The 23,658-nt window shown below is 32.5% G+C and overlaps 1 protein-coding gene across 1 annotated transcript in view; it reads right to left on the bottom strand.

Moving 5' to 3' along the window:
* Positions 1-227: 227 nt before the first annotated feature.
* Positions 228-23,658, bottom strand: part of LOC145280348 (uncharacterized) — a 52,076-nt gene continuing 28,645 nt past the window's right edge. Inside the window, exon 6 of the mRNA XM_080132119.1 lies at positions 228-9,624. Coding sequence (XP_079988245.1) covers positions 8,607-9,624 — 1,018 coding nt within the window. The 3' untranslated portion in view covers positions 228-8,606. The remainder of the gene's footprint in view (positions 9,625-23,658) is intronic.

Here is a 23,658-nt window from a genome sequence, read left to right as displayed (position 1 = left end):
AAACCTTGTTTATCGTAATATCGTCACATTACCACGTGTTGAACGACGTATACTACACAAACGAATCGCTTTTTACTTCTTTGTTTAAAAGCGACAACTTTTTTCATCAAATGCAACCGTATTTCATTTTAAATTTCTCATTTAAAAATGATGACTTGTTACATACGGCCAAATTGCGTTGTAAGTTCTTTCAACAGAGACTTTTTTTTTCAAAAACAAACAAAAAATCCGACTCGAATTGTACTTTCATTAAAATAACTCTTTTGTTTAAAAGTGACTTTTTTCTTCTCAGCAAATACAAGCGAATTTCATTTTTAAAAAAACACAACTTTTTTATGCATACAAGTCGACGGAATCGCATTCCAACACGTTCATTTCATGATGGCAATCAAAAAAGGAAAATCCAACGAATCCCACTGGGAAGAACAAACAAAAAAAAAAGATAAAATGTTTCAACTCACTCCAACGTCGTCGTATCTTAACCTCTCTGACCATAACTCGTTTTAAGTTTTCCGTTTCTCATTAAATTTTTAAAGTTCAACGATAATCATTTTAATCTTTTCAATTTTTAACGCTTTCAATTTTTTAAAAATTTGATGTCATTTAATATTCATTCTTTTGATACTTTCAATTTTAACAGTATGACGCGACTCATTTTATCTCTCCCTTCCTCGCGGTGTTCAAATCTCGACATGACTTGTTTAACCTTTCACTTTCAAATTTTGATGTGACTCGTTTAATCTTTCCCTTCCACGAGGCTTTCAAATTTCCTCTTGGTCACAGTGACTTTATTTTTCAGGCCGAAATAGCTTCTAATTAAAAGAAAAAGAAATGGATTCTTGTCAGCATTCGAACATTCTCAGTTCCGACCCATTCAGTCCGGTTCTCCAGAAAATCACTCACGTCATCTTGACTGCCGGCCTTATATTACCTCATTCCAGTGTGTGGCCTTATCGATATGCCAATTAAATTAAACTATAAAGATCACTGATCTATTAAAAAACTAATGAAATTTGGAATTCATATTTCATCAACTGATTAGGAATCAACACTTAATTTAGTATCCCAATTGTAGTAGAAAGAATGGACTTTAAATTATTTTGTATCAGAAAAATATTTAATCATTCTAATTATTCACTTTTCAAAGTCCATTAAACAAATTTCGTGGCAAAGCATAAAAGCAAACTGCTATAAAAAAAAAAAGGTTTTGTAAATATTTTTCATTCTTCTTCATGAAATATTTTTCAGATTTGAATTGAAATATGTCAAATATAAGATTGGACTCAGATATTTTTCTTCTTTATATTTTTAACTAGCGGGGGAGTACCCGGCGTTGCCCGGGTGTTTGTAGGTGTGTGTATGGGGGGTAATTAATAACCCTGCTTAAATATTATAAAAAAGACTATGTAAAAAAAAAAAACGGAAAAGAAATGGCATAAATAAATCTGTGTATGGGGGGGTAAACTAAAGAATAAGCGAAGTAATAAAAAAAACGTTGCCCGGGTGTTTAAAGTTGTAAAAGAAAAAAAAATAGTTTTAGTCGGGAGGAGGGATTGAACCCGGAAGCCTTGACGCAGAGGTGGAGACCAATGCCAACTACTTAACGGTCTGGACCACAAGTGAGAGTAATTGATTAGCGTGTTAAGTTAAGGCTTATAAAGCTAGTAAAAGAGGTTTGATTGACAGGAAGACGCTAAATGAGGTCATCGCTGGATCGTTATTTTTAGTTTTCACTTCCCTCACCCCCAGATGATGGTGGGAAGGGGGAAAAGCAACGCAAAAGCCGAGAACAACGTTTTAATTTAATTTCACTGTATTTATACTAAAATGCAGGACAAACAGGGGACAGAGCGAAATAGCGCGAATCTCATAAAAGTCAACGTAAATAAATCTAGAGACGACCCACGTTCCCAAATCCTACATATTATGATATAGGGGGTATATAAACAGTTGTAAGCGATAGTAACGAACCCGGGATCGTGTGCAAGAAAAGCCTTTGCCAGACATACACGAAATGGTCACACACATTTTGCCTTTTATATATATAGAGAAGATAGATGTATACATCAACCTTTTTTATGAATCGTATCCAAATATTAAAATCTGGGATATCATTGTAAAATTCAAACTGTTCTTTAAAGTACAATTATCATCTCTTATATTAGTTCACCTAGTATATTCATCCGGATATTTCTATAGTTTCTTTTTTTAGGGTAAACCTGACGATTATTATTAGGTACGTGCAGAATGAATAGCCGATACTCATAAAATGTATAATTATGTTAACCTCTCCACTTACTAAAAATGTCACAAAAAATCAAGAAATTAACTAATTTTAATGAAATTTTCAGTATTTACCGAATCATGATCACAGAATATCATAAACTTATTATTTTTATACGAGTCTAGATGGAAATGTATTATTTTGTTTAAACAAAAATCACCTTTACTAAAGTTAAGGTTTTCAGTAGCAAAAGAAAAATGAATGATTTTTTTTCTATTTTACGAAAATAAAAAAATCGAAAATTGTGACAAGACCAATTTTTTCAATTGCAAAAGATATTTCCTCTGTTATAAAATCACATTTAAGAGTAATTTTTACATGTAACATTCGAATATTTCCCTTGCATGAATGAATGTGTATTCTTCAGCAGAACATAGTTGAAAAATAAAAAATAAAAATTCAAATTTTATAGCAGGAACACAAAAAATAACTAAATTAAATCATGGTAAAAATTATAAAAACATTCACGACAGCAATGTACTAATGCACAGCTGGGGAAAAAGAAAAATAATCGGATTTGCACCGTTCCCTACCTTCAACTAAGTTACGTCATTTTCAGATAGCCTTTTGCTTTTCTTAGATTCTAGGCTTCTGTTAAACACTGCCACAACGACTTTTCCTTTGTTTTTAATTGTGCAAAGCCAGAATTTCACGCTTTTCGGGACGAATTTAGCTATTGTTTGTATAAACAGTATGTGTTTGTATGTTTCATCATATTTGATTTTTATGTAAAAGAAGAGATAATAATTTACAAGAATATGGTTTCTCTCTTTTTTTTTTGTTTTATTTTACTTCAGTTGAAGTTCTCAGATATCAAGGGCTCCACTACGTGCATCTAAAACTTGGACTCTATATAGGATACATACATATTCGGTTGTTCCATTAAAGTTTTTTTTAATCTCTCAAAAACAATGAGTTGGTAAATAAATTGGTCCCTAATAAGTGAGTATTATTGAATTCCAGGACAAGAACTTACTTAGTCTAAGGGAGTATCTAGCTTAATGCTATTACTTGAGCTAACATCACTTGGAGAAGGTGCACCCTTCCTAATGTGAGTTAGCTATAGAAAGGAGACCTTATTTGATCCGCGAATACTATATTATTTTGAATATTTGGTCAGGGTTTATTTCTAGGGAAAATATCTTCATACCAGTTTGTTTTGACAAACCCCTGTACAGAGAGATCAGTCTAGTAGACACTCGAGGATAGTGCCTAGTCGGCATTCAAGTTCTCTCCTTTATGCATTCACATATGTAATAACATATTTCGATTCAGTGTAAAAGTGCCACAAAATTTACAAAAATATAATTTGTTTAATTTTCTCATCAGTTTGTTCAAGCTAGTGATGGACCTCAGATATTCCAACCAACAGTTGGATGTCAGCTGGTTCACACTCTTTAATTCTGTGTAGCATTGCTTTCATTGCTCATGTTGTATATTGGTTTATATTGGAGGAAATGATATATTAAAACGTGTCATGTATTATCTAGTGGATGTAAGATATTGTCCTTATAACAGACAGATAATAAACGTATAAATCGTATGCATATTGTTTAGCCAGGGGACATGATATTGACGGGTAAACTGAGTCATGAATAATATATGCTTCGTACCTTTTTCTTGAAGAGTTCTTTTAACTTTCTGCTGCTCCGTGATGAACTATGAAGCGATCAGCACCAACCAATTGGGACATCTGTTCTTATTTGTGAAACTATTAAAACTCTTTATATTTTATAATATAAATTTATTACAGTTGTCTACAAATGGTTTTCACAGGATCTGCAGTTTCTACATTTTCTATTCTTACAGCCCACTCCTAGCTGTCTGTCCACCCTTGTCTAGACGTCTGTCTGCTCTGGTGGTCAATCCTCAACTTTCTGAATCTCTCCAAAACTAACTACATCATGTGTTCTCTTACGTCAACTAATTACGTGTCTCATACCAATCTAATCCACCTAGTAATTTGTTTATTCAAAACCCCAAAATAATGTTTACATATATTTTCTATTTTCACATTCTTTTTGCGATTCACACGTTAATCATTTCCTTCACAATTTAATTGTTTATTCTTCTAATCATAATAACTGATCCAGCGACCATCCGTCGCTCAAATCAATTAACAAGAATACAATAACAATAAAAATGTTTTGACCATTGACCCCGCTTGCCACAGTTAACAAATACTATGCTATGATCACAGCCTAAAGGGTCATAACATTACACTCCTTTCCCACCTATTTTCAAAAATGTACGGCATATATTTTTTCCTATACGCCCTATTCTAACCTTATTCTTCACACCTACGAGCCAGAAAAAATGTCAGATAATATCTCTGCTATGCATTTTCAATACATTTTCATCCTTTTTTTCAATAAATATACGGCGCAGACATGTTTTCTATGTCTCCCCTCTTAAATAATTTATTCAGCCGGACCCTTTTTCACGGCCCATATGCCATCATTCAGGGATGTGAGTAAAGTAACCCCATGTTCATTGACAGCTGTCATTCAGCCATCCCATGCCAATTCCAATATCAAGGCGCCTCCCACCTTATCTCAAAAAAAATTTTGCCGACATCTCATCCGACAGATTTCTGACTTCTTTCATACAGGCATTATTCTTTAAACACAATACAGGAACATTTTACTTCTAAAGTTCTTACGTATCAGCGGCATGTATTCTATCCTTTCTATTATTATTCTTTCTCCTACTTCAGATTCACTACATAGTGGCCACGTCACCACTACACGTCCGCTCTTGTGTTGGAAGTTCTGTTACTACCAAGATTGGGCATTTTCAATCAGCCGAAGCTCACAAACAGCTCTATCTGCAAGCTTAATCTATGTGGGTGCATTCTATCGTGCACCCTCGTTGCAGCTACAACAAGCCTTTTGAGCCCATAGGCCTGCAGTACTCCCATCTTTATTGTATGCGAAGAATATGATCTTTCAACCGGTAACACCGGTCAGCTTAATCAAGCTACATACAGACGGCGAAAATAGCATTTTTTATAACCGAAAAAAAATCCCCCTTGCAGGGTCCTGTGAATCTCTTCCCCCAAAAAATAGTTTACCGCCTACGTAAATTTAACCCTGTACCCTTTATGAAATTCTAATTTGACTAGACCGACCATTTTATCTTAATCTAATTTTCTGATTTTTTTCTTTCTTTTTTTTTTAATTGATATTTTGCAGACTCCTGGAAAACAACAATTATACATTATATAATACAATATCAAATCATCAATACACATTTTTCTAACAATGAACATTAACTTCTAAGTAATTACATAAAACAACCTTCTTCAGTTCTTAAAAAAATGTTCAAAAATGCCGTAAAAACTGGAAAAACAATGTTCACAATTTGCAGAAACTGTCCATTGCTTCTGACCTGGAAAAAAAGCATCGATTCTTTTTTCTTTTCTGTTTTTTTTTTTTAATCAGTTCAAAACCGATGGCCGTTTTATCTATAAACTTCTGCAACGGTGTAAATATTTCAATCAAAATTGACACAATTCAAAACAATTTCATTTGTGCGTGCTCCTGTTACATTTTCTTACTGTCTCTCTCTCTCTCTCTCTCTCTCTCTCTCTCTCTCTCTCTCTCTCTCTCTCTCTCTCTCTCATCGGTCTATTGTTTTAAACACAATAATGTAATTCTTTTTTTCCTTCTAATTTTTACATTAAGTGATATTTTTCTTCTGTTCTTAACGAGCTTATTTCTAATACGATAAACATTTTTTCTTAACTATTTTCTATATATAAAGTTTTACATCTGTGTGTCTGTATGTCTTATTTTCTTTCTTTGTGAAAAGGTTGTACGTGTGTATTGCTTTTTTTTCTATTGTTCTTTCTTTTTTCTTTTTTTCCAGACATTTTATTGTGTTTTATGTGTTTTTCTTGTCTTCTTTTTCTTGACACGTAATCTCCATTCCATTTTAAGGACCTGCTTCCACGTTGTATTTTTCACCCAGATTCGATATCGCATCGTCGATGCGAACTGGTCAACGGACACCAAATAAGCGTTTGTTGTATATTGGTTTATATTAGAGGAGATGATATATTAAAACGTGTCATGTGTTATCTAGTGGATGTAAGATATTGTTCTTAAACACACAGATAATAAATGTATAAATCGTATGTATGTTGTCTACCAAGAAGGGCATGATATTGACGTGTAAACCGAGTCATGTTGTATCAGACTTATTGCACGGGATATTTTTACAGTTCATATGTAAGAAGAATAATATATGCGTCATACCTTTTCCTTAAAGAGTTCTTTTAACTTCCTGCTGCTCCGTGACGAACCATGAAGCGATCAGCACCAACCAATTGAGACATCTGTCCTTATTTGTGAAACCATTAAAACAACTCTTTATATTTTTGTAATATAAATTTATTACAGTTGTCTTAAATAGTTTTCACAGGATCTGCAGTTTCTACATTTTCTATTCTTACAGCCCACTCCTAGCTGTCTGTCCACCCTTGTCTAGACGTCTGTCTGCTCTGGTGGTCAATCCTCAACTTTCTGAATCTCTCCAAAACTAACTACATCATGGGTTCTCTTACATCAACTAATTACGTGTCTCATACCAATCTAATCCACCTAGTAATTTGTTTATTCAAAACCCCAAAATAATGTTTATACATATTTTCTATTTTCACATTCTTTTTGCGATTCACACGTCAATCATTTCTTTCGCAATTTGTTTATTCTTCTAATCATAACTGATCCAGCGACCATCCACTGCTCAAATCAATTAACAAGAATACAATAACAATAAAAATGTTTTGACCCTTGACCCCACTTGCCACAGTTAACAGATACTACGCTATGATCACAGCCTAAAGGGTCATAACATAACACTCAGCCCACCAATTCTCTTAAAAGTATTGATCATCAATCCTTCATCTTGGGCAGTCATTATAATTCTCTCCTGATCGTAGTGGTATGATCCTTTTTTATACCAGTCTATGAAGCCTTCTTTATCTGGGTGAATACATCCAGAAATCTACTGGAATGCTGTTCGTTGGACCATTCTCTGGGTATTTGCATTGGAAGTTCATAGTAAATTTTTGGCGACATTTTGAAGTTATTTCTGCAGCAGGCTTGTTTTCTTAATTCTGTCTCATTTCTAAGAGAGTCTTGTCCAAAATGTTTAGCCAGTTTTGTGATGGACGTAGTTTTTCTCGCTCATTTCAGGGTGTTCATGCACCATTTTGAGGTGTAGATTTTGGGAACTCATAAGATAGTGCCCGGTGCTCACGACAGTTGCATGATGCTGATGGTCAATTTCTGAGAGACACATACCTCTTGATCTTCTGAGAAGATACAGATTAGGAAGACACTAGTTTCGGTATGTTATTCTGTATGGTGTTAGCATTTTTGCGTTTAATATTCACTCTTTTTTATGTACTTTTGGGGTCTAACAACAATCCCAAACCTGTATATTATAACAGGAATGATAAGTAGATTAATGGCAGTGTTCTTGTTTTTGTTTGTCAGTTCTGTTTTACAGATTTTCCTTATACAATATATATATTCTCTGCTAATTTATTTCTCGTCCTGTATCAGTATTTTCATCAAGCTATGTTTTTTGTGGGTACCTTTTTTTCTAAATTTGATGGAGTACTTGGCACATTTGTCCTAATCAAACTTTATCACAATATCGCTGGAGAAGTTATATATGACCTGTAAGAGTCGACTAAAGTCAGAATACACACTCTTTGTTTGAGTCTTGTTGATGGCCTCGGCTGAGATTGTAGGCACTCCATTTTTTGTTGAGTATTAGTTTAATTTCATAGTAATTTTCCATATTTTTATATGTACATTCATGGTCTTTTTTATTACTGTAGAGATTTTATACAAATCTAGCACTATCTAAGTCATGTGAAAGACTACTATAATATGTTCTTTGGTAATCAATCCAAGCAATACTTAAATTTCTTTGTCTCTGCTTAAATTCCACAAAAATGGTCTCATTGATTAGTAACTGGTCTTTTGTTCATAAACAGTTCCTTCAGTACTCTGCTTGTTTTTTTTCAAGTATGTCACATTAAACATTCCTTCTTTGAAAAAAGTGCCAAATAATTCACAAGAATAGCGTTTCTCTCTAATATGTGTTTGCACAGTTTTTAACATATCGTATTTCTTTGCAAAGAATATGGTTTCTCTCTAGTATGTGTTTGCATATGTTTTTAAATACTTGATTTCTGTGTAAAAAACGACATACGTTACAATATTATGGTTTCTCGCCAGTATGTATCTGTATATGTCATAATATATTTTTTCCTTGCAAAAGGAGAGCCACATACTACACAAGATTATTGTTGCTCTCCAGTATGTATTCGCATATGTTTCAACATATTGTCTTTCCTTGCAAAAGAAGAGCTACATACTTCACAAGAATATGGTTTCTCTCCAGTATGTACCCGCATATGTCGCAACATACTTTCTTTCCATGCAAAAAAAGAGCCACATACTTCACAAGAATATGGTTTCTCTCCAGTATGTACTCGCATGTGTTTCAACATATAGTCTTTCGTTTTAAATGAAGAGCCACATACTTCACACGAATATTTCTCTCCAGTATGTATTTGCATATGTCTTAACATATTTGCTTTCCTTGCAAAAGAAAAGCCACATACATCACAAGAATATGGTTTCTCTCCAGTATGTATTCGCATATGACTCAACATATTTTGTTTTATTGTGAAAGCATAGCCACATACTTCACAAGTATATGGTTTCTCTCCAGTATGTATTCGCAAATGTTTCAACATATCTGATTTCTGTGTAAAAGAAGAGCCACATACCTCACAAGAATAAGGTTTCTCTCCAGTATGTATTTGCATATGTTGCAACAAAGCTGATTTCCGTGAAAAAGAAGAGCCACATATCTCACAAGAATATGGTTTCTCTCCAGTATGTATTCGCATATGTGTCAACATATCTGATTTCTGTATAAAAGAAGAGCCACATACCTCACAAGAATATGGTTTCTCTCCAGTGTGTATTCGCACATGGCGCAACAAACCTGATTTATGTGTAAATGAAGAGCCACATACCTCACAAGAATATGGTTTCTCTCCAGTATGTGTTCGAATATGTCGCAGCATACTTTCTTTTCTTGCAAAATAAGAGCCACATACTTTACAAGAATATGTTTTCTCCTCAATATGAGTTTGCATATGTCGCAACATATATTCTTTCCTGGCAAAAGAAAACCCACACACTTCACAAGAATATGAATCCCTTTCACTATCAAATTTATAGCTCAGATTTGAAAGACAAATACTGGGGCATTTCTTTATTAGAATTTGATGTCCTTTTTTATATTGTCTTTTTTAAATGAAAAAGTGAATGATGTATGAATCATTCATAAATTTTCAAATTTTTGCAGACTAAATTTTTCGTAATAAAGAGAAATGTCTGAATGTATGAAGCATATGTACATTGATTTGTTACAATCGTTTGAGATACTGTTCTCTAAACAAGATCAATGAGATAGAAATAAATATACCGTTGACGATCAAATGTATTATCCAATATATTCTCAGACAATTACTTCACAAAAGAAAAAACTTCATATAATTCACATACTATGATTTAACAGATTTTGCATAAGATATTCAAATAAAAATCATTTTTGTAATTGTGTTCAAGTTACCAAGAGCATGTAGATCCATCTAAATCGAATGATATTTGTGTTCCTCATGAATGATTCTGAAAAATTAAAATAAAAATAAAAATTAAATTTTAAAAGATATATTTCAAGAAAATATATTGATTTCATAAATATTCTTTCAAAATACACTGTCATATATTATACGAAATACTTATTTGTGTATAGTGGTTTTAAACACAAAATTTGAGTATTTTTAATTTGATTACTTGCATGAAGATCATAAATGACTAAAATTGGAGTTTTGTTTTTCCGACTATTATAAATTATCCGAGTGGCATGAAGACATCTTTTATTTAAAAATAACACGAGAGATTAGTAGTTCAGATGTCAGCCTATTAAATATTGTGTTAGTTGTAGTTTATAAAATTTTGACTGCCTCACATCATTGGTAAAAAGTTTAATACCAAATGTATAAACAGTGCCTACAAACATGTGTGGAAAATAAAGTGGAAAATGAGCCATGAACATACAAAAACGGAGCTATTAAACTTGAGATTAAATTATGAAACATTAGAGAGAATGACAGAAATTTACTAGTTATAGATGCCCACAACGATGCAGGGGTAAGCAGCGCTTGGAGTAAAAAGATAATAAAATACTAAGGTCTTATGTACGACATGAAGTGAAATTGGACTCTTCGAAATACATGCATCATTGCAATAATGAAAGGTGATACATTATTTACATTTGCATCTGCCATTTACCGGAAATGAAGCAGTTCTAGAAGACGTATTCCTCTGCTAAGCCAATTCGCAACGTGAACTACATTAATTGATTCTCGGTGCTTAAGCACCAGATAAAGTAAGAATATATGCTGGACGTAGCTGAAGCCAACTCTTTAGGTTATTATTCTTTGTTGAACAATATAGACACTTTCTGGAATAAAAAGGGGTGTTTTAACTTACACCCTGACAAGGACTGAATACCTGATTGAGTTTTGATCCTTAATGAAAGAGTATCTGCCATGTATGTTAACAGAGTTTTGATGAACCAGTTTCTGTCTATAATGCTCAAGTTAATTTGTTGTTGAAGAGTAATTATTTCAAACATATTCCATTCATTCATGCAAAATATATTTTTCCAAGTGGAAGTGTTTTAAATTACTGATCCATATGACAAGATCATGTCTTTGTTTGGAAATACCTATCAATATGAGTTTTTTACAACATTGAAGTAAATGAAGAACAATTTAAGAACAAAATTGTCTGCTAGCCCTCTTGATTATATCTTATTCTTTGCATCGACAAGTTTAAGAACAAAATCTTGAAACTCTCAATTAATAAAAATCACCAAGTTTCCTAGTAATACTTTGTTGCTGATAGCTTAACACTGTTGCGATATATTTTTAACAAATTGTTCCAACAATGTTTTCAATTGCATAAATATTTTTAAGTATACTCAACACGTGATTAAATGTTAATATACGGATCTGACAACACTACTCAAACAATATCGTCGACCTTAAATAAAATTTGGTAATGTCGTTTTCCACAGAATTCCCACACATTTAATTGCACTAAAGATATTAGACTATCTTTCATGAAACTTCTTTTATCAAGTCCCATTTCGATGTTTAATTTGAAATAAGGGATACATATCTGTTATGACCCTTGTAATATTAAAACATAACATAAGCAAAAGAAACGGTCGAATGACAAAAAAGCCAGGAAGAGACTGACATGTAGCAGATTTCTAACACCAGTTTACCACATGTGTACTATAATACATGCATCATGAATGTGTGAACGATACGGCACGTGTGCGTATGTAAATATGTATGTAACTATTTGTACTCGACTAAGTATTCGACTTTCCGAGTACCATAAAGTGGCGAAATTCCTTCAATGGAATAGCATATACATATAAAGACAATACCTGTAATAAAAATGGAACAAAATAGATTAGGTAAGGAAAAATATTTAATTTTCATCATTTTTTACAAAACACACGCGACATTATTTTTTGGACATTGTTGAAAAACTGTTAATTGTCTGTAATATCACCGTTCTTCTCAAAAACTTTTATCAATCTCTCTTCATAATGATCAAACATATGCACAATAACATCTCTACATGTTTCTATTAGTTGTTTTTTTTTGGCATCTAGTATTCGTTCCCATAGTTGAGCCTCTTTTTTATTTCAGGTCCATCAGAGACAAGTTTTGCAAGTATTCCCCAAACATTTTCCATTAAAAATAAAATTTGGTAACGTCGTTTTCCACAGAATTGCCACACATTTAATTGCACTAAAGATATAAAACTACCTTTCATGAGACTTCTTTTATTAAGTCGGTCTTTTTGCAGGCCATTCCAAAGTAGTCATATTCACTTTAGCCATCCATTCTTTCATGAGTTTTGATTCATGGATGCTGCAATTGTCTTACTGTGGAACGAAATCATTCTTCATCCCTCTTCTTATCCTTATTAGGGCTTTCTCGTCTAGCAACTGTTTGTAGCTTCCACTGTTCTGTCATCCTTTCAGCCACTCCAACCATATATTTCCATTAGCAAAGATCATACACCAAACCATAACTCCTCCTCCCATCTGTCGTTTGTTCAGTACAACAGGCTCACCCCTTCTTGACCAAGTACACCAACCATCGGGCCCATCAAACTTGAAATGCTTCTCATCAGTAAATATAATCTTCTTAAAGTCAACATGCTTTATTAACCATATTTTAGCACTCTTGCTCCTTTGTGTTTCTTTATTAGTGTAATTTTTTTCTTAGCCTTTGCATGCTTCAAACCAATCCTATGTAGTGTTCTTTGTACTGCTTGGACGTTTACATCCAATTCACATTTCTCCTTCACTTTTCTTGCTGTAACTTTTTATCCAGATGTCAAAAGCCATGTCACAATCCTCTTCATTCTCCTTTCAATCCTCTTGCCAATTGATCTTTTCCATCCTTTTTTCTTTTTCCGCTCGGAGTTTGTCTTCAGCATGTATTCGACCATTGATTTCAACAGCTTCAAATCCTTTGCGATCCTTCTGATGCTGAGGCCATCTTCCCGCTTCTTCCATGCCAAACAAACGACTTCTTTGGAATACATTTTACCTCATTAAACTAAATTGTTTTGCCAGTAGAATAGAATAGATAATTGATTCTAATGATGACAGCTAAGAGTACAAGCAGAAAAATTGCATAAGCAAAATATACATGAACATAGCTCTTAATAAAATAGAATTTTTGTCATGTCTGAAAAACAGTGTTTTGCCAGTTTTCGCAAAAACTCACAAAAAAACTAAAATTATCAAAGCCAAACTAAAAATATGATTACATTAGTAGTGGATTTTCCCTCCTCAACTACATGCTTACAATCTCAAAAGTTTTTAGCACTAGTAACCATCTTAAAGTACTTTTTTCAAAGTTTCCAAAAAGTATTGACGGGCACTTGTATATATAGATGTATGTGCTTCGTTTTTGTGTATTGTTCTTTTGTGGTACAATTTTCCATAACAGGTTCAAGTATACACGTCAAAATTTCATCCTTTTCACTCTGCTTGATTTTTTTCACTTTGAAGTATATTGAAATTTCTTGAGGAAAACTAATTTTTCTTAAGTGTTTTTAATTTTAGATTTTCTTTTCCTTTTCTGATTGCTTAATTGACGTTTCTTGAGGAAATGCAGAATGCATTCCTGGTCTCTTGCCACATTTGTCGTTACAAAATTCAGTTGAATAAATCCTTTGAAAAAGGTCTATCATACATCTCCATTACATTACAATTTATTTAACTGAATTTTTTTTTTCAACCTAATATTATTTCATGGATAAAATTATTTTATCTTTTCCCAGTCATTAAACCCTTCTGAAACGCAACTTTATATAGTCAAAAAAATTGTCTATGCCAAAGTAGAATGTGTTCGTAAATGGACAGATCTTATACTGGGAATCACTATTATTACATATCAGCGAAGTTTGTTTAAACCTGCTAATCACAGAAAATTTAAAAACGATAAAATTATGCCGGAAGATGAGAGTAGCAATTAAAGCAGAATGTTGTCAAGTACCCGAGTAAGTGTTGAAAATAGTAACCATAAAAAAGAACCTTATGGGACTGAATTTTTCCTAGTCTCCACTGGCTCCACTTTCCATCCTGTTCAATAAAAATCTTGATGTTTTTAGTCATTTCAACTATTTTCAGTAGAAGTATCTTATGCTTCAGCATACCATATGTAGATCTGAGGTAAACAAATGCTGATAAAATTATAACTGCTCTTCTGTAAACACACCAAATTGCTTTTTAGACATGTGTACATTATTTCCACAACTATCAATGACTCGAAACATTCAACATTCAGTTGTTCTGCAACTTTAGTTTTATGCATCTGAAGTTCTACATAAATCAGGTTAACTTTCAATTTTGCAGGTTTAATGGTGTTTATGAGTCTTAAAGCATAAATGATTTATCTAATTACACAGTTTAATTCCTTTTTAAATGTGATAGAAAGAATAGAGAAGAGAATGTTTAAGGACTTGTTTTTCCTGGAAACAATGCAATAACCGATGCCATAATTCCAAACTATCTACTCATTTGTATTTACTTCCCTCAACACATGGGGAAACTTAGATACAGAACTGGTTTTTAATAGGATATCTACTTACCTTCAAAATCACTCAGTCTCTTATTCTGAATGAGAACAGAACGACTACTATACTTTTTTCATAGTTCAAATGTCTTGAATCATGATTTCAAACATAAATAACATATTGAAGAAAAAATAATCCTAATTTTTTGAAATTTTTTCAATCGATTATCAAAATATAACAAAAATATCAACGAGTGGATGGAGAGCAGTAACATGAAAAGAGTAGAGACTTTGAATATTTGGTCAATTGGTGGTCGAGAAAGAATAGAACTTGTGTCACGTTAAATATTACTTTTTCAAGAAAAGTTTTCCTACTTTCATTTCCACTAAGAAAGAAACTACTCTTACATGACAAATGGAGAATAAAATGAATTATTCAGAAAAAGATAAATATTGTTATATTTTGAAAATCATTAAAGATTCAATTAGATTGGTTGATGATGAAGATAAAAACATGCTTTAATTTCTGCATATTAAACCCAAAAACAGGACATAGTTATAAAATGGCGATATGGATCAAGACCCTAGTTCAACATTGATTCATAATTTAAGGATAGCAATCAAGACTCTCTTTTTTAACATGAAGTCACCACTTAAGCATAAAAGCCACTTAAAGATTATGGGTCAAGGTCGTATTTTTTAAATCCTTTTATTTTGTGAAAATTGGACTCTATATATTTTGTTTCAGTTTAAAACATTGATAATGCTGAACATGTGTAGCTTTTTTCCACTTTCCTTTATCCAACATACAATGTATTAACGTTGTCTTGTATATATAATCAAAGGCTTCATAATGAAAAAAGAAGTTGAAAAAAAAAACAGATAGGTACATGCAAAATGAATGCCGATGCTCAAAATGTATAAATATTTTGACCACTCCCTTTACTTAAAAGTTCGCCAAAAGTCAGGAAATTAACTAATTTTAATGAAATTTTAAGTATTTATCAAATAATGATTATGGAATATAATGAACTAATTATTTTTATGTACATCTGAGTGGAAATATATTATTTTGTTTAAACAAAAAATAGCTTTACTAAAGTTATGGTTTTCAGCAGTAAATAAAAACGCATGAATTTATTTTTGCTTTGTTTTATGTAAATAAAGTATCGTAATTTGTAACCATGAAAAAATTTAAAGAATTTTCATAGGAACATTACAAAAAAAGCCGCTAAAGTCCGTATTAACAAAATCGATATAACTCGAAGAAACATTAATTACTCAAACTACTAATATTATCATTGAATTAAGCATTGTTTATTTAATATTTTCGCACAAAAAATTATAATTGCACAATTTCTAATTTTTTAGTTACATTTTTAACATAATCTTTATATGTAAGATTCTAATATTTTTATTGCCAGTCTGAACGTATAATCGTCAATGTAAGATAATGTTCATATAATCTTGGAAAATAAAGTAAAAAAATTAAATTGAAAAACAGGAACATAGGAAAATAATTTAATTAAAAAATGGTAAAAATTATACGATCGTTCCATGTTGGTAAGTACGGATGCACAGACCTGAAAAGAAAATCAGTCTGTTTTGCCCACTCTGCTCTTCTCTTAAATACCTGCTTGCTTCTGTTTATTAACTTTAAATTTCACGTAGACATTCTGATAAATTTTAATGTTAAATAAAGAAAGAAATTATGTCTAATTTGTCCTTCAATACATATTTGAATTTTGCCGCCAGAGTTTTGTTAGTTTTTTTTTTATACGATAAACGAGTCTCATTCCTACCAGTGTCACATTTTTGGATAATTATTACTTTTTGTAGCAAAAGTTAAGTACATTTACTGTATTAATTCATTATCTTAAGACTTTAACTTAATACTTAACTTGAAAATGGTTACAGAAAACTTATATTTTTCTTGCCAGAAAAATTTAAACACGATCTTTGTAATAATGAATTTTTACCTGAAATCTAGGGTTTTTCAGATTTGAGATAAAATTATTCCATGTATTTTTTATTTCACACACTTTTTTTTTTGAGAAATTAACTTTAAACTATAATCTGTCAAACACAATAAAAAAGTAATAAAATTTTTTTAAAATTATTATGATTAGCCGGTGTTCAAAACCATGCCCCTCCTACGGAATCAGCCATTAAATTGCTCGTACCTAAAAACAGAAGATATGGAGATCCAACAGTTCTACACAAAACCAACAATTCATCAATTAGCACGAAGAAATAAAATGGAAAATCAGAGTTAAATAAAAAGTACAATCAGAGTAACTTCCCCTTTTAAGATACCATCTCTATTTCTATGCATCATTATGGGAATTTCTCTTTATGGTCACTTCAAATATCTAATCGAATTCATCAGTGGAAATTTAAAAATAAGTTATATTTCTAACAAAAAAAGGCATCTATGAATGGTATGGACCATGCTATTTTTAGATGTGATGCTCTAGCAGTGTCAGATGGCGCCATTAAAAATCAGTGATAAAAATCTTAATAATTAGACTCTCTATCTTTCAAAGCTTATAACTACTTGAAAAATGTAATTTAAACCCTATTTTTTTTTTAATAAAAGGAGCAAAGACCAAATTTTAAAATAATAAGAAGTTTAATAGAAAAATATGCAATATTTTTGTTTAATCGGTTTTATTTAAAAAAGATTTCAAGAAATTCAATGAATTTTAACTTACTCCAAACATAATAAACATATATAAATTTCAAAAGAATCACTTACCTATAAAAAATACTAATCAATGGGTGCATCCATTCTTCATTTATAAGAATTTGTCTATATTTATATTTTATATTCCATGTACTTTTTAAATAAAAGAATTGTTTAAGCAAGCATCCGAAAAGACCGTAATTTTAAAATCTAATAACGGGTGTTCCCAGAGCGGAGCTGCCTCCCTTTCTTCCAGTTGATAAATACGGAAGATGAAAAGCACCATAATTATTTCAAAAATGTAAAAACAAAAAAATGTAAAAAAAAATTTCCTGGTAGTAACTATATAAAGAAACAGACATTTGATGTGATGATATGCGTCTTATCTCCCCTTGGATGTTCTGACATGTGTTTACTGTCAACAATCAAATTAGTCAAGTATGGGTCACCGTATTTGAAAAATGATCACATTTCACTCAAACTTTACTTTAAAAAAAAAAACATCGACAAATTTTCAATTTTTTTTAAAATTCTTTTAAAGAATTACATGAGTTTTTGATTAAAAATGTTTTATTTCTTTTTATGCAATGAATTTTTTTTTTCAAAAATCTAAAAAAGCAAAAAAAAAAAAACAACATTGAATGAAATAGATAAAATTAATATAGGTGTCCAATTTTTACAGGGTAATATTTTCAAAATGTGAGGGTTAACTTAAAAAAAACAAAAAAACTCAACATACTTTTAAAAAAAAAGGTTTTAAACTTTTGTCTTTACAGGTAAATTTGCACATAACTATTCTTTTGTTTTTGTTTTAAATTAGATTATTTTATTGATCTTTTATCTTCAATTTGTGATATATAAAACTTAGGTGATAAAATTAATTATTTTCTTTTTAATAGACATTTCAAAATGGGGGGGTGAATTTAAAAAAAAACGTTTGCCTAGAATATTATATTCGGTTTATTGGAAAGAGCATAAAATTTCACATTAAACCTGAAGATATCTTAAAAATTGAACCAATAGAAAAATTTGGATTGATTTTTAAATTGAAAAAATTGGAAAAAATTTAACTTTACGTAGAAAAAATGGCTGCATGAGCGCACGCATGTACTTTTTTAAAAAAATAATATTTCTATTATTTTTTTTTTAACTTTAATAGTTTATTTTGGAAATATATTCCATAAAGAAATTAAATAACCCACTTTAAAAAGAGAAATTACGAGTTTTGTATATTTTATTCACAGTTTTGTATTACGGGTGTCAAAAATTCCAAAAGAAATTCTGACATACTTAGTGGTGCTCAAGTTAAATTAAGTTTTAAAAATATTTTTTGTTTAATTTGTTAGATGAAAGTATGGAATTGATTTTAAAACGTCTTACTCTCGGTGGGTAATCTCCAAAAATACCGTTAGGGCTTACAACATGGCCGCCAGAAGAGTCAACAAAAAACTGCGAATAAAATATATAAAACTCGTAATTTCTGTTTTTAAAGTGGGTTGTCAATTTTCTTTCTGAAATATACTTCCAAAATAAACTATTACAGTCGTTTAAAACATAATAGAAGTATTATTTTTTATTTTTTAAAAACAATGTTTACAAAATGTCTACGAACGTGCGTAGACATTTTGTAAACATTGTTTTTAAAAAATAAAAAATAATACTTCTATTATGTTTTAAACGACTGTAATAGTTTATTTTGGAAGTATATTTCAGAAAGAAAATTGACAACCCACTTTAAAAACAGAAATTACGAGTTTTATATATTTTATTCGCAGTTTTTTGCTGACTCTTCTGGCGGCCATGTTGTAAGCCCTAACGGTATTTTTGGAGATTACCCTCTCGATGTTAAGCATGTGTTTTTTAATAATAACGTTCTTATTTCAGCAGGGCCCGTATTTTGCATAACTGCTACGAAAAATAATTTCTGCAGGGCTGAAGGCAAATCTAAATAACTGAAAATGTGCAAAATATTTATCAATATTAACTGTTTTCAAATGTTTGTTTTTCTTTTTTAAAGAAAATATAAATTATGTTGCAGAATTAAACGAAAAACAAACCTTGGTTTACTAATGCAATGCATCCACCGTTTATGAAAGAATATGTTAATATAAATAACGTAAATTTACTTAAATATATTTATTTTGCGTGATGTTTTAAGTAAAACCGGAAGGTAGGTTAACTGAATCTGAATCAATCACTCAAATCTACAAACCGTTTTGTATGCATTTTTATTATTAAATTTAAACTTAAGGTACGTAAAAACTAAACTTATTTATAATGGTTTCTAATATAAAAATCGTCCTCAGGGCACTCGAAAACAAAACAAAACAAAAAGCTAGTCGATTTAAAAAACGATTGTATAAAAATACTGACTTCGTTTACATGCAAAAACACGGGACGTTGACTCATTTCTATATCAAAAACAAAAGGAAACTATAATCGTTCAGACGAACCCACCTGGAGAAAAAAAAAACACATAAAAACAATTAAATTCAAGCAATACTCACCTTTTGTTTGACAAGTTGCTTAAACGATTTTAAGATAGGTTAATTAAATCAAGAACTAGTTTGATTGTTGGAAGTGAAAATTTAAGATGGCGACCGAAAAGAATAAGTTCGCAGAAAATTAAAACTAATTTAAATGATCCATTGTGAAACGGTCGATCGCTTTGTTGAATATAACGAAAAAAAAAATGGTAAAACTATACAAACACCGTGACAGCGAATTAACCCTAACCCTAACACTAACCCTAACCCCAACCCTAACCCTAACCCTAACCCTAAACCTAACCCTAACCCTAACCCTAAACCCTAACCCTAAACCCTAACCCTAACCCTAACCCTAATCCTAACCCTAACGCTGTCACGGTGTTTGTATAATAATACCAAAAAAATTATATTTGTCGCAATATTGTAATCGTTTATTCGAGAGAAAACAAAATATGACAGGGCCGCGATCGATGATCAAGACGAGCCACTAAGTGTCCTGACCTTGTCCGTAACCTTCTAAATGTTGTAATTTAAACATATGAAAACACATATAAACACATCTGAAAAGTAATTGCTTTCATTGAGATATGTTTATTTATAGAAATAATTAATCCTGAAAAGATTTAGACATAAATATGAAATAAAATCAATTCAATGAAGTTCGTGGAATGTGTTGTTCCTGTTTACTAGGGACTGCCAAAACAATGTGAAAAAAAGAAAGTAAGATTCCATGACGTCAGACTTGTGTTAACTATACGAACTATAGAAAAGCAGAAGCGACTTAATGATTTTTTAAAAGCTTTGTTTATCTTCTTCAAACTGAAATTAATAATATTGAAATTAATGTTTTTCTAAACATGCAATGCAAGGGAAACGTGTGACTTACTTAACTGGTACGTGTGCATAATTCAACGGATCGGTCGTGGAATGAAATGAATGAAGAAGAAAGAAACAAAAATGGCTGCTTTATCTCTTTATATGCCTGCAATGTGACCACCCGATATGCAAATGAGATGCTCCTGGTTGGAGATAAAAGAGAGTTAATTTTTTTTTTTTAGAGGAACGTTCATTTTGAAGTTGGATTTCGAGGAAATAAGTTGAATTAGCAGAAGTTCGTTTGGAGTTGAGAGAAGGTGGTGCGTTACGTATACAGAAGTTGGAAGTTTGGACAACAGTGTCGACCTTACCCAGGAAATTATTGGTGTGACGGGCGGAAGAAATAACACTCAAGTTATTGAATTATAATTTATAGAAATAATTAATACTGAAAAGATTTAGACATAAGCATAAAATAAAATCAATTCCATGAAGTTCGTGGAATGTGTTGTTCCTGTTTACTAGGGACTGCCAAAACAATGTGAATAAAAGAAAGCACGATTCCATGACGTCAGACTTGTGTTAACTATACGAACTATGGAAAGGCAAAAGTGACTTGATTTTTTAAAAGCTTTGTTTATCTTCTTCAAACTGAAATTAATAATATTGAAATGAATGTTTTTCTAAACATGCATATGTATTTTTTATATATGTTCTTGTTAAATGTAGCAGAATTAGCAATAACGGAAATGAGGGGAAATAGAGAGCTTACCTCGGATACGTCTGTTGTGTTTCGGGCCGAGCATTCCAAGACGGCGTCCATGGGTTTTTATTATTATGTTTACCCCATGCAATTATCAACGAATCGCGTTTGCTCTTGCGCGATTATGCAAATACATAATTCCTGGCCGTTATAAAGGCAGGACAGTCAGGACACTGGACAGGAGTCGGGGGGGGGGGCGTACTCCTGCAGCTTGTGTGTAGGTGGTTCTGGCGATTAAATTGGACTGGATTGTTCTTTGTGACGAACCACGTGTCTGCGAGAAGCGAGTTTTTGTTCTTTCTGTTTTTTTGTCTTCTTCTTCTTCTTCTTCTTCTTCTTCTTCTTCTTTCTCCACGATTATTACAGGGCGATACTGACCATTTACTATCTGTGTTCCTGGATTTTTTTTTTTTCTTTTTTTTTTTTTTTGCCGACTACATTTTGCTTCAAGCTATTTTGGCGTGACTACGATGAAGGTGCGGATTAGCAGTGATATTATCAAGCCATTCTCTGGCGAGGAAGACGCTGTAGCTGAAAAAAGTGAGACTTGTCGCACAACTTCAGCAGGTGGATGATGTAGCGAGTCTGCTACCTTTATATCTGGAAGGTGATGCATTGGCCCTCTACATGGAAATGGAGGAGGACGATCAAAAGGAAATAGACCAGATTGAGGCCCGATTAAAGGAGGCATTTACAGACGACGTGTTTACGGCCAAGGCAGATGTTTGTGCGGCTAAGTTACGTGAATGGAAACAAAAAGGTGCCAACGTGTCTCTACTGGACCCTAGGAGAGCATATCTACAAGTCCGGGTCCATGAGACACTGTGGCCATACCAGACTGTGGAAATTGACGGGAAAAAGTACTATCTGACTCGTCTGGGGTTCGGTTTGAATGTGGCTCCACTGATAATGAGAGCAATTGCCAGCGAAGTATTATCTCACGAAGAAGTTGTTAGTCGTGCAGCATCTGCTTACATTGATGACATTTTTGTCAACGAAGATGTGGTGCCCGCGACTCGTGTAAGAGAACACCTAGCGCAGTTCAGGTTGGAGTGCAAGAACTCGGAGCAGTTGAATGATGGTGCATGGGTACTGGGATTGGTGGGCAGGATGGAACGCAGTGAACTGTGGTGGAAGCGAGGAAATGCAATTCCAGAGGCTCCCAGCATTGTTATGTGAGAAACAATGTTTTCCCTGTGTGGGCGACTTGTCGGGCACTTTCTGGTGTGCGGTTGGCTTCGTGTGGCTTGTGGAATACTCAGAACGAGAGTAAGTTCAGTAACAAAGTGCTGGGATATCTATTAATTATATATCACCTAAAGACTATTCCCTGATATCAAACAGTATAACATTCGAGAAAGCTATTAGTATTCTTCAATCTACTTACGTCAAACCAGTTAATTCAGTTTTTGCTTATCACCTACTCGTGTAGCAGAAACAAATAGAACTGTTTTTCTTGTGCATCAGTGCCTCCCCCGACTGTGTGATATGGCACATACTGACCAATCAGAGGCATAGCGCATGGATCTTTCTTACCCCCTAAGAAACTCTAACTGCTTCCATTCCGGACGAGAAAAACTCTTTCTTTTCCAGCCAGACGGCAAAGAGAGCGGACATGTCCCCTCACTCTCCCTCTCTCCTTACACCGGTATCAACGATTCCCACTTGAAAATAACTATCGGGAAAAGGCAGACAAGTTTTATCCGAGTGATATCTTTTTGGCATCTTACACTGACTCGCTTACATAAACCTTTTCCTTGTTAAGTTTTATGAAGTTGATTGTTCGTTTATTCAGTAGCTTGTGTTGAATTATTTATTTTATTAGGGAGTGCCAGAAAAGCACTAACTCAACTCCCAAAACTCGCTACTAGAAAACAGAAACCAGGTGAATCAATTGATCAGTTCCTCTTAACTTTAAAAAAATCTTTCCATGGATTGTAAATTGGAAGACGTCATTGCTTGCCGAACTAGCTATAAGGGATGCCTTTATCAGAGGACTCATTTCCTCAACAATACTAGACTACTAGAAAACTGTGAAATTAAGTTAGATAATGCAGTAATAACCGCAAGAAGCCTCGAAATGGCTCAACACAATGCAGAGGCTTATGACATTTTATCAGTTGTAGCAAAAGTATCAATGTATCCAGAAGTATCTAAAAATAATCCTACGCTTTAATAAATTAAAGAATATGCTGCTTTTCTAGAACTAATCTAACATTTCACTATGCCAAATGACAATTCTGTAGGTGTGAAAATCATTCTCAAAACTATTGCCCTGCTAGGAATGCTGATTGTCTTATATGTGGAAAGAGAGGTCGTTTCTCTAAAGTCTGCCGGTCTAAAAGAAAGCAAACACCTCCTAACATAAAAGAACTGGCTCTGCTTATATTGCTCTCACAGCGTCAT

Source organism: Euprymna scolopes, chromosome 7, assembly GCF_053919585.1.
Source record: "Euprymna scolopes isolate OS-2025 chromosome 7, ASM5391958v1, whole genome shotgun sequence".
Classification (NCBI taxonomy): domain Eukaryota; kingdom Metazoa; phylum Mollusca; class Cephalopoda; order Sepiida; family Sepiolidae; genus Euprymna; species Euprymna scolopes.
Note: the sequence above shows the minus strand (reverse complement) of the source record. Positions and strands in the feature narration are given on the sequence as shown.